Source organism: Suricata suricatta, chromosome 4 (genome assembly GCF_006229205.1).
Source record: "Suricata suricatta isolate VVHF042 chromosome 4, meerkat_22Aug2017_6uvM2_HiC, whole genome shotgun sequence".
Lineage (NCBI taxonomy): Eukaryota > Metazoa > Chordata > Mammalia > Carnivora > Herpestidae > Suricata > Suricata suricatta.
Window position 1 is genome coordinate 56,390,592 of NC_043703.1, and position 14,214 is coordinate 56,404,805.

The 14,214-nt window shown below is 34.8% G+C and overlaps 1 protein-coding gene across 1 annotated transcript in view; it reads right to left on the reverse strand.

Annotated features, from left to right (window-relative positions):
• Positions 1–2,106: 2,106 nt before the first annotated feature.
• Positions 2,107–14,214, reverse strand: part of MED4 (mediator complex subunit 4) — a 17,701-nt gene continuing 5,593 nt past the window's right edge. The window contains exons 2-7 of the mRNA XM_029936743.1: positions 13,999–14,065; positions 9,544–9,714; positions 7,575–7,632; positions 6,079–6,165; positions 4,781–4,912; positions 2,107–2,811 (exon numbers count right to left, since the gene is read on the reverse strand). Coding sequence (XP_029792603.1) covers positions 2,639–2,811; positions 4,781–4,912; positions 6,079–6,165; positions 7,575–7,632; positions 9,544–9,714; positions 13,999–14,065 — 688 coding nt within the window. The 3' untranslated portion in view covers positions 2,107–2,638. The remainder of the gene's footprint in view (positions 2,812–4,780; positions 4,913–6,078; positions 6,166–7,574; positions 7,633–9,543; positions 9,715–13,998; positions 14,066–14,214) is intronic.

A 14,214-nucleotide genomic window follows, 5' to 3' on the forward strand; every position in this document is an offset into this window, starting at 1 on the left:
TTTCATAAGCTTTCTATAGTTTTCAGTGTATAGATTTTCACCTCTTTGGTTAGGTTTATTACTCGGTATTTTATGGGTTTTGGTGCAATTGTAAATGCAAGCAATTCCTTGATTTCTCTTTCTGTTGCTTCATTATTGGTGTATAGTAATGCATCTGATTTCTGTGATTTGATTTTATATCCTGTGACTTTGCTGAATTCATGTCAGTTCTAGCTGTGTGTGTGTGTGTGTGTGTGTAATCTCTGGGTTTTCCATATAGAGTATCATGTTGGGGAGACAGAGAATCTTAAGCAGGCTCTGTGGGGCTCAATCTTACAACCATGACTCGAGCCAAAATCAAGAGCCAGACACTTAAGCAACTGAGCCACCCAGGCACCCCACTAAAGAAGTCTTAATGTGCTCAATTTATAAGATGCCTCTTTTTTAACATATGATATATAGAGATATAGATATGATACACAGATATATCTCTATATAGCCTCTTAACTTTCAAAAATATTTTTAAAATTCCAATTTCTGAAATACATTTAGACCCCAGGATTTTGGATTGGGGGGGTCACAGAACTGCATATATAAATGCAAGGTGAGCATGTACACAGTTTGATGTCACGTGGAACACAAGGCAAGCCAATGAGACACTTGCCAAACCTCCCTACACCTTGACCTTGGACTTCTAACCTCCAGAACTGTGTGAAAATAAATCCCTGTTTAAGCCAGGAGTCTGTTATTTTGTCGTGGCATACCTAACAAACTCAGCTAACAGGTGGCCTAGATCTCACAGCTTAAGAACTATAACAGCCTCAATGAATGTTTGCTATTGTGGGTTCCCACACGTTCCATGCCTGCCATCCCTGAATTGGTGCTCTGGCAGCATCAAAGGTACTTTGTACAACAGAATCCAGAGTGTGAAATTAACTTTTGATGTGGAAAACAAAAGAATGTTAGTATGAAAATTTTCAAATAAACCAGAATAGTACAATGAACTTTCATACACTCTGCACTCAGATGGGTACCAAGATTTTGCCTTATTTGCTTCGGCTGTCTTCCTTCTACCTCCTTCCTTTCCTTGGCTCTAGTATAAATATTTTTAAGCAGACAGCCAATATTTTATTATACTGTGTAACAGGCACTACTGAATTCACATTCAGTAGTTAGAATTCCAAATTAGAATACTCATTTCATTCCATGTATTATTAAAGGTATTTATCTAAAAAATGTAGTTTATTCCCAGGAAATTGTAAAAGTTGGAAGACAAATGTTTTTCTACAGGTCATGTTTACATTTAAATATTAAAAAGGATAAAAAGCTGGAAAAATTAAATTCACAGTTCATTGCAAGGCTGTAATTAAAAACTATATAGCATCTCAGGAAATACATTCTCATTTTTAAAAATATATGTGGATCTTTAAAAAAGATAAAGAGCCCACCCCCAAATGTTAATTTCTATGATCTCTGGATAGAATGTTAGTTTTATTTTCTCCTTTGTACTTCACTGCATTTGCTAAATATTCCACTATGGATGTTGTATTACTTTTACAATCAGAAAAAATGTTAAAAGTACACCAAAACTAATAAATCAAAACATAGTTATATAAGCCTATTATTTAAACATGGAGACTAACCATCAGAATTTAAAAGTGGTTAAAAGTGATTCCGAGAACTGCAGTAAGAGGCTAGGTCAAGGAAAGACAGTATTTTCCATTCTAAAGCTTTCAGACAATCTGTTATTCTTAAAATCAGACGTTATTATGGTAAGTTTTTTTGAAAGAAAGAAATGAAGGAAGGAAGACAAGAAAGAAAGGAGGGAAAGGGAGGGGCAGGAGGAAGGAGAGAGAAAGAAGTGAAGGAAGGTGAGAGAAAGGAAAGAAAGGAGGGAGGGAGAAAGGGAAGAGGAAGGAAAGAAGGGAAAAAGAACAACTTCATTTTATTTCTTCTAAGACTGTCAGTATGGGCCTTTGTGAAACCTACCAGTTGTGATTCCTAGTTCAGCTGAATGCGTTACATCATGTTCATTCACACTCCAGAATTCTAATGTATGTATAAAATACATCTGGACTCACAGAAATATTTCCTACCTACACTAAAGGCATATTTAAACTTAAAAAATCAGAGTACGAACAAAAGTATGTTTATTTACAAAAATTACAATAATTACAGACAGTACAAATTGAGACAACTTCCCATTACCGTGACAGAAGCTACCAACCTTAACTTTCAAATGAGGGTTTGTTATTTTGAGATATGATGCACTCAGTGACCCCCTGCCCTTCTTTAAAATGCTTTTCTAAACAATCCCAGGGGCTGATTAGTGATATGTACATGGTTTATTTCCCTCAACTTTTACTTCCAGAGCTACTACGTACAAGTCCAACATAACTGGAATATAACAGCATAGGGCAGCACTGAAATGAGTAGTTTTTTCCCCAACAATAAATTTTTGATTATTCTTCAAATATTCATTGAGTGGTTCAGAATTGAAACGATCTTTGGCTTCAAAAAGAAGCCCAGTGATTTTTAATGGGCTGCACAATTCCACGCTAGGCAGTATTACCTGGCTCTTTTTTTTACAGGCTCACTATTGTTTAAGGAACAGGATTCTACAGAATTTAACTCTGTATGAGTTTTGTCTTTTGTTTTTTTAATCAGAGTCACTACTACTGCTTGAGGAGTCTGTTGACATAACTTCTACATCATCTTCGTTTTCTTTATTATGCCCCGGAGGTTCCAGCAAGAAGTCATTACTGTGATTCGGTGGTAACATATTCAGTGACATATCATTTGACTGCCATGGGTATTGTGGAGCAAGGACATCTGGAGAAAAGCAAGAAGCATATATAACAACACTTCTACTATTCATTTACTTCTTGATTACTCTTCCCTTCATGCATACAACCTGAAGTAAATATGTTTTTTAAGGCCAGGAAACAAAATATACATTTGGCTAAATTAACAAAGCACATTTATCAAGGAAAAGCATGATATTTTAATAAATAGACCCTGTGTTTTATTTTTTTAAAAATCATGCTTCCATCTAAGTAACTTTATATAGTCACTTGACCTAATTTTTCTTTTGTAAGACATTTATAGTTACAGATCACGTTTCTTTTACATATATGTAAATTATACACAGATATATATTATTCTCTCTATAGATTTTAAATAGCTAATGTGTACTCTACTAACTGTTACAAGTTTAAACTGTCGGTTAAGCTTTAAATCACTCTTCTCCCTGAACCCTGAAAATACTTCTCCTTTGCCAGCAGAGGGCACTGGAGGGACTCTGCAAGGGGAACAGGCCTCTAAGGGATCCGATGTTTCCCTTCTCATTGCTGTGGTACCTGGCTGGCGTGCAGAACAAGTGGTGCTCACCCCCTAGCAAGCTGCAGTGGTGTTCAGTCACCATTGCCCCAAGGGTGGCTTGCCAGCAAGGCTCCCTGGAGCCCTAGCAGACAACTTCCTGTTTGCCAGCTCTGTCTGACCTCATCTAACATCTCTGCCAGCCAGTGGGCCACAGCTATACCCTCTCCACCCAGGGCACCAGGATATGAACAGCCTGGGGATGGGGGTGGGATGAGCCTCTTCTCAGTCGGGCCCTTCCTTGGGCATTCTATCCTGGTCCTAGAATGTATTAGCTGCTCCCCCACCTGTTATTACTGTATTGTTTGAAAATAGTTCTCTTTACCCTTTAGTAGTATCATCTTGTTACTAGTTAATAATTCTTTAAGTTTTCCTTGTTGGTACTGCTGATGTCATTTCTGCCTCCTGAATGGGCTCTGACTGGCATATAATACAGTATAATCAAAATGAGAAAAATGAAAAGATATCAAGGGAAACTAACGCAGAGTGAGTTCTGAGTTTGTACTTTAAATAAACATGATGTTTACATAGCATTTTCAGTAACACAGGAACATCCTTACAATAAAATGTGAAGCAGAAAGCATTATTCAGGGTATGTTTTTAACACTAAAAAATATAAGAAAAAAAATGAAATAGATAAAATATTAAAAGTGTCCAAAAAAAACCTGTAGTTTTTTGTTTTTATAATCTTTTTTAATTAAAACTTTTTAAATGTTCTACCAAATAGAAACAAAAGTCACCTAGAAAAAAAAAGGTGGGAAACATAAAATAAAGGTTAAGAATAACACAAAACCATGAACAACTTGAGGCAGGATGAAATTCAGAAAAAACTGAGCCTCACAAGTGTGCTATTTTATTTAGTTACTAAAAAGTCTGTAAAAAGCTTTGTTATTCATTTTGTTAATTTGGGAGTTTTTCAGGAGTGGGTTCACTTTGTATTATTTAAAATGAACATTTTACTTTATTTAAAAAGCTATATATAGACCCTCGTAATAAAAGAGAGGCCTACTTCCCAAGGAAAATAAGTCAATTTATTCTAATTTCATAAACTCCAGCTAGAACAATCTGTACAGTAAGTAGAGAGCAGGATAATTAGCAGCACACTGAGCTATTAAAATGAATTGGGTTGGATGCCTGAATGGCTCAGCTGGTCGAGCATCTGACTCTTGATTATGGCTCAGGTTATGACCTCATGGTTTGAGTTCAAGCCTTGAGTCATGCTCCATGCTTATCATGCAGAGCCTGTTTGCGATTCTCTCTCTTCCTCTCTCTCTCAAAATAAATAAACTTAGAAAAAAAATTAAAAAACAACAACAACAACAACTTGGGTCTAGAGCCTCAAATTTGTTCAACAGCCAGATATTCCATCATCATGTCTGACCAACCTCAGTCTGTGTCAAAGCATTCTTCTGATTAACGTTACCTGGCAGTCTCCCTGCTGCAAGTGCATCTCCTGGTAAATGACCATTTACACCATTAGTAGAAGGATTGTTCATTTGACCCAATAATCCACTTCTCATCTCTAAGTCAGTTGGGTATGGTCTCCGTGGGTCCCCTAAAAAAAAAAAAAAATACTGCTTTTAATTCAATGATATACAAAATAAGCACTGATACCTTCCCTGAAGAAGGTTCACTTTGAAAAACTCAAACTTCATTTCAATTTTGGAACAGGAAGGTCATCTCAACTGTTATTAAGAGCATAATATATTAAAAAATACATGCATTTCTTCTCTGAATCTGCAAAGTAATATACTACTCTCTATACCAAACAAAAAAAAACAAAAAAACAAAACAAAAAAAGAGGAAGAAAAGTCTATCATTTTAGCAATTCCAGATAACAAATTAAGAAAATTATAGTGATCTTGATTCTTGTAACTTACCTGCATTTCCTAGTAGGAAGATAAGAATACATAATCTGAAGGAGCATAAATAGATCATGACACACTTTTTTTTTATATAAGACAGAAAGGACTGACTGGAATGCTTCTTTGAAGGACTGTCTATATTAAAAGTTTTTCTAACCAACTTCTTTGATCTTGTCACTTAAAGACTAATTCCTAGAACTTTGCAGGAGAGTATCTGGAGCCAATGTTCATTTCCAATCATGAAGGCACTACTGTTTAGTCTGCGGATGATGAAAACCTGGCAGATTTGAACCAACTTTTTGGTAACACTTCTTACTCCCTCCAGATCACTTACCCCCAAACTGGTAACTGGTAAATTACCACTCCCAAGTTACTGATATTGAGATATTATCTCCCACTCCTCCTACCTTAGGTCCCTGTCTTACATACTGTCAATATATGTTGCAGTTTGTTGCTCTTTCTGCTGTTTCTAATTATTCCCGCTCCTTCCAGTCCCCTGTATTTGCTGTTGGGTGCTCAGTGCTTCACCTTTATCACCTAAGAGCTGGGACTATCTGCTTCCAGGGCTAGAACCCTTGAGGAAACCCCAATGGTTCTAAAACGTGGGCTTCTGGACAGCCTGGGTATTATGAGCACATAAATCTATAGTTTTCAAATCATCCCATATCTTGTACTTTTAAACATTAATTTATTATTTTCTTTAAAAGGAAAGAAACACAGTTCCTGTGGCAATAGCTTCGTAGAAAACCAAATTAATAAAACCCATGGCCCATATTATTCCTTATAAGATATGAAAGATGTGAAAATCACCTAGATTTAAAATCATTCATGTCTAGTAAAAAGAGAAGTATTTTACCTGGAACCCAGGTCAGTGGGGCACACACAGCATTACTCGCACTAATCCTATGTGCATACTTAATTATTTCTTCAGAGGAGATGGCACCTGAGAGTTGAGAGGAGAGTGCAACGTGTTAGTATAGTAACTTAAAAGTGTATAAACACATGCCTCGTAGTCACACATCAGACAATATTATTACCTGTAAATAGGATAATTGGAGTTACCTACCTTCCCTAATAACTAATAATATATATTAAACTTAAATCATAGAGATTTCCCAACTAAAGAACAAAACGTAAGAAAAATCATCTGACAAAGTGTCAAATTTGGGACATTAGCATGATAATGCTCACTAATCTCCATATTAACTACCATTAAATATTCTTACAATTCTGAAAGCAACAGTGAACACAAAGGAAACAGAGGTAAGAGTGTTTTGTCTCCCAGTGACTTCTAAGCTATTAAATTAGAACAGCAGTTCACACTATACCACTCAATTGTTGGCTTACTGTGACACTAAGGATATAAGCAGACCTAAGTAGAAACATGTCCACAATATATTCATCACATTAAAAAAAGTAAGCCAGGGGCGCCTGGGTGGCTCAGTCGGTTAAGTGTCTGACTTCAGCTCAGGTCGTGATCTCACGGTTTGTGGGTTTGAGCCCTGTGTTGGGCTCTGTGCTGAGCCCAACACAGGGCTCTCTGTCTCTCTCTCTCTCTCTCTCAAAATAAATAAATAAATAAATAAATAAACAAAACATTAAAAAACATTTAAAAAAGTAAGCCACTAAATAATACATATAGCATGACTGGTTTTTGTTTTAGAATATATGTACATATATATTTGCATTGTTCTTGTTCTATCTGTATTAAATATCCTAAAAAAAATGGACACACAACAAACATGAGCAGGAAAAGAAGAAGGTTAGCCAATTCTGAGGTGACTAAAGGTAAATCATCTATGAAACCATTAAAAGTAATCCAAGTTTTCATTGTAACTCTAACTTTTAGTACATAAACTGAAACATCCAAAATGGGAGGAGAGAAGCAGGACAGGAAGAGAAGGTCTGCTGGGCTTCTGCACCATTAAATGTGCACACGCCCCAAAGCCACATCTGGTTCCAACTTCATGACGCCTGAGTCCCACTCCATTTGTCCACTACACATTCTCTTTCACTCTTTGCCAGACCCATCTTTTCCAAGATCTCAAATCCCACTTGCTTCCAGCTCACAGCTGTATTCCCTTCTCCCAACAACTTTAAACACTCGTCTTTACTGCGCATTCAGATACACAGCTGTAACTTGTCTTATATTACTGCTTCTTGTAACCCGAGAAAGGTGTGATGCCTCCTCAACAATACTCTGTGCTAGAACCTAGTAGACACTTTACAATAAAAATTTGTTGAAACCATGTCAATAGCAGCAACCAATAACCAGTTAACATTCTCATCTGCTTCTTCAAACCAAAACTTGGATTTTTCAGAAAGTCATTCAGTGTTTCCCACTGTACTAACCTTTTCTTGCTTTTTCTATTGATTTGAGTTTTTCTTTTGCTTGGTAAACAGCTGTTGCCTAATTTCAACATTAAAAAAAGAAATATGGTTATGTTCTAAAGTATATCAAGCAGAGTTTTTGGCTTAACTCACAAAATGATTAATTCCATACAAACAACATGCAAAATTTGGAAATGCCCATAATTTATCTGTAATGCTCTGAAACACCACTTGGGTATCATTTGTATCAGTTAATGAAAGAAATATGTTCATGAATCCATCTCCATTCACAAATTCTACCACAAACATGCAGAAGAGAATCTGACCACATACCACCCCAAGAGCATTCTATACTCGCGTTTGGTTCAAGGATAAAATATCAAAATGTTTTTTTAATGACTGCTATAATCAAAATACCCACAGTGCCCCCCACCCCCCAACTGGAAAGAGACAGTAAAGGGTAAAATGAACTAAAGCTAGTACATATATGCATCCTCAACTATAACACAGTGGTTATGAGTATGGAGACAGAGAGACTACGTTTAAGTTCTTTATCTCTACTTTTCACTCTCCCTGGGCAAAGCAATTATCAATTTTAAATCTTGGTTTCTTCATCTGTAAAATGGAATAATGGTACTACCCTAGCATAATTGTTAAGAAGACTGAGTTAAAACATTTAAAGTGCAAACAAGCACAAGTGCTCAGTAAATGTTAGCTGCTATTACCTAAATCATAAAATTCAGTCTTTTTATGGTTAACTCTATTTAACTCCATAATTATATTTTTGGATATCTAAAGAATATAATCTGACATGCCGATGAAAAAGAAAGCTTTTTTGCAATGATATTCATCAAAGTATTATTTACAATAAGAAGTTGGAAAACTAAACAAAATGGATACAATGTATGAAAAATCCTTCAGTTTTAGTAAATAGTAATAGAAAACCAGTTAGTATCCTACTAATTACAAGATACAAAATGAATTCCTCTGAACAAAAAGAAAAAAAGTATGTTGTTCACCTGAAACTAATGTAACACTGCATATCAACTATACTTTGATTTAAAAAAAATGATAAGCATACTAGAAAATTAAAAAAAATACATCTGAAACTGAAATGAAATGCAAAAAAATTATGAATAATGGCATAGAGGGACTGAAGGCAGTTTTTTCCTCCTCTTTCTACTTTTCAGTATTTTCTGAATATCTTTTAGTAAGTATTACTTTCCTAATGGAAAATACATTTTACTATGTATTTTTTAAAAAGCATTTACTTGGGGTCGTTTCTTCAGCATGAATGGTTAATTTACCCTGAACCACTCAGGTTTCTATTTACTAGAGCCCATTTTGACACATTTTGAAGAATCACCAGGGAAAAGAATTCTAGAAATGTCTGGTCCATATGAGAATCAAACTCAGCTGTTTCTGCAATACCACCGATAACAATTACATTAGTATTTAGTGAAATATCTGGGCAAATAATAGCAAAGAAATTGTTGTTTTGAAATAGTAGCCAAGAACAAGAAAAAACAAAAACTAGAGTCCTTGACATATGCCCAAATCCCACCTAGTTTAGAATGGAGGATGAAAAAAGTTAATGCAAGTTTTAATCAATTTATAAAACATTGGTACATATTTCTATTGATTTCAAAGTATTTTTAAAGTTGAAATAAAGACTTAGATTACTAATAACTGAAAACTTCTATCAGGACAGGATAAAAGTACAACTTCTATTAATTCAATTCCATTAATTCTATTAATTAACCCTGTGAAATCTTTAAATAAAGAAAACATGGTTCAAAAGTAACGTAGACTACCTTAAAACATTCAGTTAAAAAGGGAATGACAATGGGCTTTCATTTAACCAAAAGTTGTCAATTTTAGACTTGGAAACTTAAGTTTTCTGCCACTTGAAAATATACTTTAAAATAGATTTATATTTCAGAAATAAGATAAACAATATCCTTTTTTACTTCATCTTCTATCAACTTACCAGGATTTGTTCTGCTTCTTTTAGCTGTTTTTGTAGTTGCTGAATATCACTGTCTCTCTTCTCTACTTCCTTTTCTAAAACTTGCATTTCATGATGGATTTTTCCCTGATTAAGTGCCAATTTCATCAGTTCTTGAAATTCGCCATCTCTGTGAATCAACAACTCCAGGACCTATCAGATAATAGTTGATTAAAGCAGACAACAGAATACTGAAAAATGACATTCCAATGAAACAAAGAACCTACATGTAAATTGGCTAGGCTATAAAATTTTAACACCTCCAAAGTATTATTCTAAGCAATGTTAAGAATAAAAATAGCTTACCTATGATTATTTTGGGAAACATGAATATCAAGACCTTTTTACTTTTTCTAATTATATGCTATTCATTCATGCAAACAAGAACTACCAATATACCAAAATCAACAGGTTTATTCATTTCCCAGGAAAGATAAAATTTTTAAGTTTATCCTTAAAAATAGAAAACAGTCTGATTAAAAAATGGGCAAAGAAAATGAACAGACATTTTTCTAAAGGCATACAAATGAACAAAGGTACATGAAAAGGTGCTCAACATCAGGAATTATCAGGGAAAAGCAAATCAAAACCACAACTGGATTATCACCTCATACCAGTTACAACGGTTATAATAAAAAAAAACCCACAAGAGGTAACAAGTGTTGGCGAAGAGGTGGAGAAAAGGGAACCCTCATGCGCTAGTGGTGGGAATGTTAACTGGTGCATCCACTGTGGGAAACAGTATGGAAGTTACTTAAAGAGTTAAAAAGAGAACCACCATATGATTCAGCAATTCTTTTTTCTGGGTACTAACCTGAAGAAAATGAAATCATGCTCTCAAAAATACCTGCACCCCAATGTTCACTGTAGCATTATTTACAATACACAAGACATGAAAGCAAACTGTCCATCAATATATGAATGGATAAAGGAAATGTATGTATTTTTTTCTGGTTTTTATTTAAGTTCCAGTTAGCTAACATACATGTAATATTAGTTTCAGGTGTACAATAGTGATTCAACCCTTCCATGCAATGCCTGGTGCTCATCACAAGTGCCCTCCTTAATCCCTATCCCTCTAACAACCTCCTCTCTGGTAACCATCAGTTTGTTCTCTACAGCTAAGAGTCTGTTTCTTGGTTTTCCTCTTTTTTATCTCCTACAATTGTTTGTTTTTTTGTCTTAAACTCCACCCACGAGTGAAATCACATGGTATTTGTCTTTCTCTGACTGACTTAGTATAATACTCTCTAGCTCCATCCATGTTGTTACAAATGGCAAGATTTCATTCCTTTTAAAAAAAATGTTTTTTAAGCATTTATTCATCTTTTGAGAGATAGAGAGAGACAGGATGAGCAGCGGGGACAGAGAGAGAGGGAGATACAGAATCCAAAGCTAGCTCCAGGCTCTGAGCTATCAACACAGAGCCCAACGCAGGGCTTGATCTCACAAACCGTGAGATCTTGACCTGAGCCAAAGTTGGACACTTAACTGACTGAGCCATCCAGGTGCCCCTCATTCCTTTTTTTATGGCTGAGTAATACTCCACTGTATATATGTGTTGTGGAGTTGTGTGTGTACATACATACATACCACATCTTCTTTATCCATTTATCAATCAATGGACATTTGGGCTTTTTCCAGAATTTGGCTATTATTGATAACGCTGCTGTAAACACTGGGTTCATGTATCCCCTCAAATTAGTAGAAAATGTGGTACGTACACACACACATAGAATTATTCAGCCATAAAAAAAGGAAACATCATTTGTGACAGTAAGGATGGACCTTGAGGCCATTATATTAAGTGAAATAAGTCAGCAAGAGAAAAAAAAATACTGCATGAGCTCATTTATATGTGGAATCTCTAAGAGACAAACTCATAGAAAAAGAAATCAGATTGGTGGTTGCCAGGGGTGGGGGTGGATAAAATGGGTGAAGATGATCAAAAGGTACAAACTTCCAGTAATAATAAGTTCTGGGATGTAATGTACAGAAAATGGTGACTATAGTTAACAATACTGCATTATATACTTGAAGTTATGATCCCACAATTTGTGAGATCGAACCCCACGTCAGCCTGCTTAGGATTCTCTCTCTCCCTCTCTCTGCCCCTCCTCCACTCTCACACACACTCTCTCCTAAATAAAAAAATATATGTCTCACACTAAACCTGTGACTTCATTCATAATATTGCTTTACAATGAAAATGGTTTAAAAAGAGCAATTTCCAAAACCAGTAAATAGGTAGTATGCAGAGAGAACCTTTGACCTATACAAGTTAAAAAGTACAAAAGTCCAAATTTCTAGTCCTTCATTTACCAGGGATACAGTAACAGCTCCTTATCACATAAGGTTACTGTGAGGATTTATGATATAATGCATGCAAAGTACACACAGGAAGAGCTCAACAAGTCTAGCCATCATCATCACTACCCAACTACAGAATTAAGATGCCATCGTACCTAAATACCCTTACTTTACTGTGCTAAGTAGGAAGTAATACTTCAAGAAAGGAAATGGCTACCAAAATTCAGAATCAATTTTAAACTGTTAATAAAAATTTGTTAAAGAGTAAAAAGTATAGACCTGCCTCTTCAAGTTCCTTTTGGTATGAAGTTCTTCTCATTTTTATAGGACTTCTGATTCAAGCGACAAAAGACTGAGCTATATCCTCCGTCCATGTATTAGAAGTATTTACTTTAGATAACAGAAATCTTCTTCTATAACAAGTGTATTCTACTTAATACACCTACAATCCCCACTCCTCTCAAGTCACAAGAGAAAGCAGGGTTTCCACTTTTATAACAGCATATTTAAAAAGTTATTAGCCAACTTGTTGTTTCACAAGTTTTAAGAAGTTTACAGTGTGATCTATACTATATACTACCATAGAGCAGTAAAGATTCTTTGGAGATTTTATTGTTGAGTAGAGAAAAGTTATTAAACTGAAGTCAGATCTCGGTTCTAGTTCTATTCATCCAACAACCTCTAGTTCACTTATTCACCTTGGAGCTCAAGCTCTTTTATAACACAGGAGATTATAAAGATTAAGGTCCCTTCTAAGTAAAAGTCTACATATATGAAAATATGAATATTCAAATAAAATGGTGGCTAGAAAATTTTGAAATGGGCACATCACACTAATATTTAAAGTTTCAATGAAAATTCAGAGTACTAAGTATATTCTGTTCCGGGATGGTGATGGTAACTATCCTTACTATCATTACTAAGCTCTCCCTATGTGTACTTAACAATGCAGTACAATAAATCCTCAAAACAACCTGTGACAAGGTACTGGGTTTGTTTGTTTGTTTGTTTGTTTTTTAAGAACAGAACTGTTAGTTTTTAAAAAGTGTAAGAAAGGTTAGTGCTGATGAGGTAGGTCTTAGTTATGACCCACTTAATCATCTGTGTGCCTGGCTCATAGCAAGCATATAATTGTCTAGGAAATAAAGTTAGAACTTACAGTTCATTGCTTATTTTGAAATAAATTCTTATTTAACTTCACAGTTATTTATCAAAGTATCTGAGACTAGCATTCTTCTATTATCATATTTCTCTATAAGCTTTTCTAAAAACAAAATAAACAATACAAAGAACAACTTTAATATCCCTAAAATTACCAACTTTCATAACCTGTAGCCTTATGTAAATCCCCCTCTCTTCCTGAGGGGATTAATCCTTGAAGAAAACAGTTTTCTGATACTTCTCTATTGACAGTCAATCAAATTTCTCTACCCTCAAAACATAAGATAAAACTAAGAAAATGATGGGGTGGCAAGTAAGGAGAAAAGATCTATTAGAGATGTCTCCTGTCTCAAATCATTAAAAAGGCTAATCCTTCCCATCTGTTTTCTCTTTAAAATTTTGCTAAATTATGATAAAAAACACATAAAATGACATTTACCCTCTTAACTTCTTTAAAAAGTTTTTGGGTCAGAAAAAAAAAAATCCCATTGTAGAAAACTATAAAGCACAGAAAGGAATAAAAAAAAATAAAAACTACCTATAAACTGAACAACTACAAAATAACTCCTATTAATAGTTGTATGCTCTTTTACTTCTATTAATTTTCAAGTTGCATTAGGAGGACAAGCCTATAATATAAGGTTTATGAGAACATTAACTTTTTTGACTCGAAATATTGTTTCAAAGTCCACTTAACAAGGCTTTGCTGGTTAATTCAAAAGACAAAAATGAATAAATGTGTAACTAGAACTATAAGAGAAAAAGAATACTATTAAACCCTTAGATGACTATCTGCTTCTTAAGCAGCATTACCTTACATAAGAGATTCAGAGAAAATACCAATTTAAAAGTTGTAATTAATAATTTAATAGAATTCAATCTTCCTATTTTCAAACAAAGTAAATGTAAATAGGAAAAGTGCAGAAATAATGGGGATTTCTTGTAATTTAAAACAAAGCCACTTACCTGGTTTTCCTCATCAGGCGGCAACAACTTCTGGTTTCTTGAAATTGCCAGCATTTCTATAAGTTCTCTAACAAAAAAACAAAACACAAAAAAACCCACCTTTGCAAAGTAAATACAACAGAAGCCTTCTCAACTACCTACCTAACTAACTTATTGGCTTCATGGTCCCCACAGCAAGCGGAGTATTCACAGCCACTGCCCCACAGTGACTGTGCG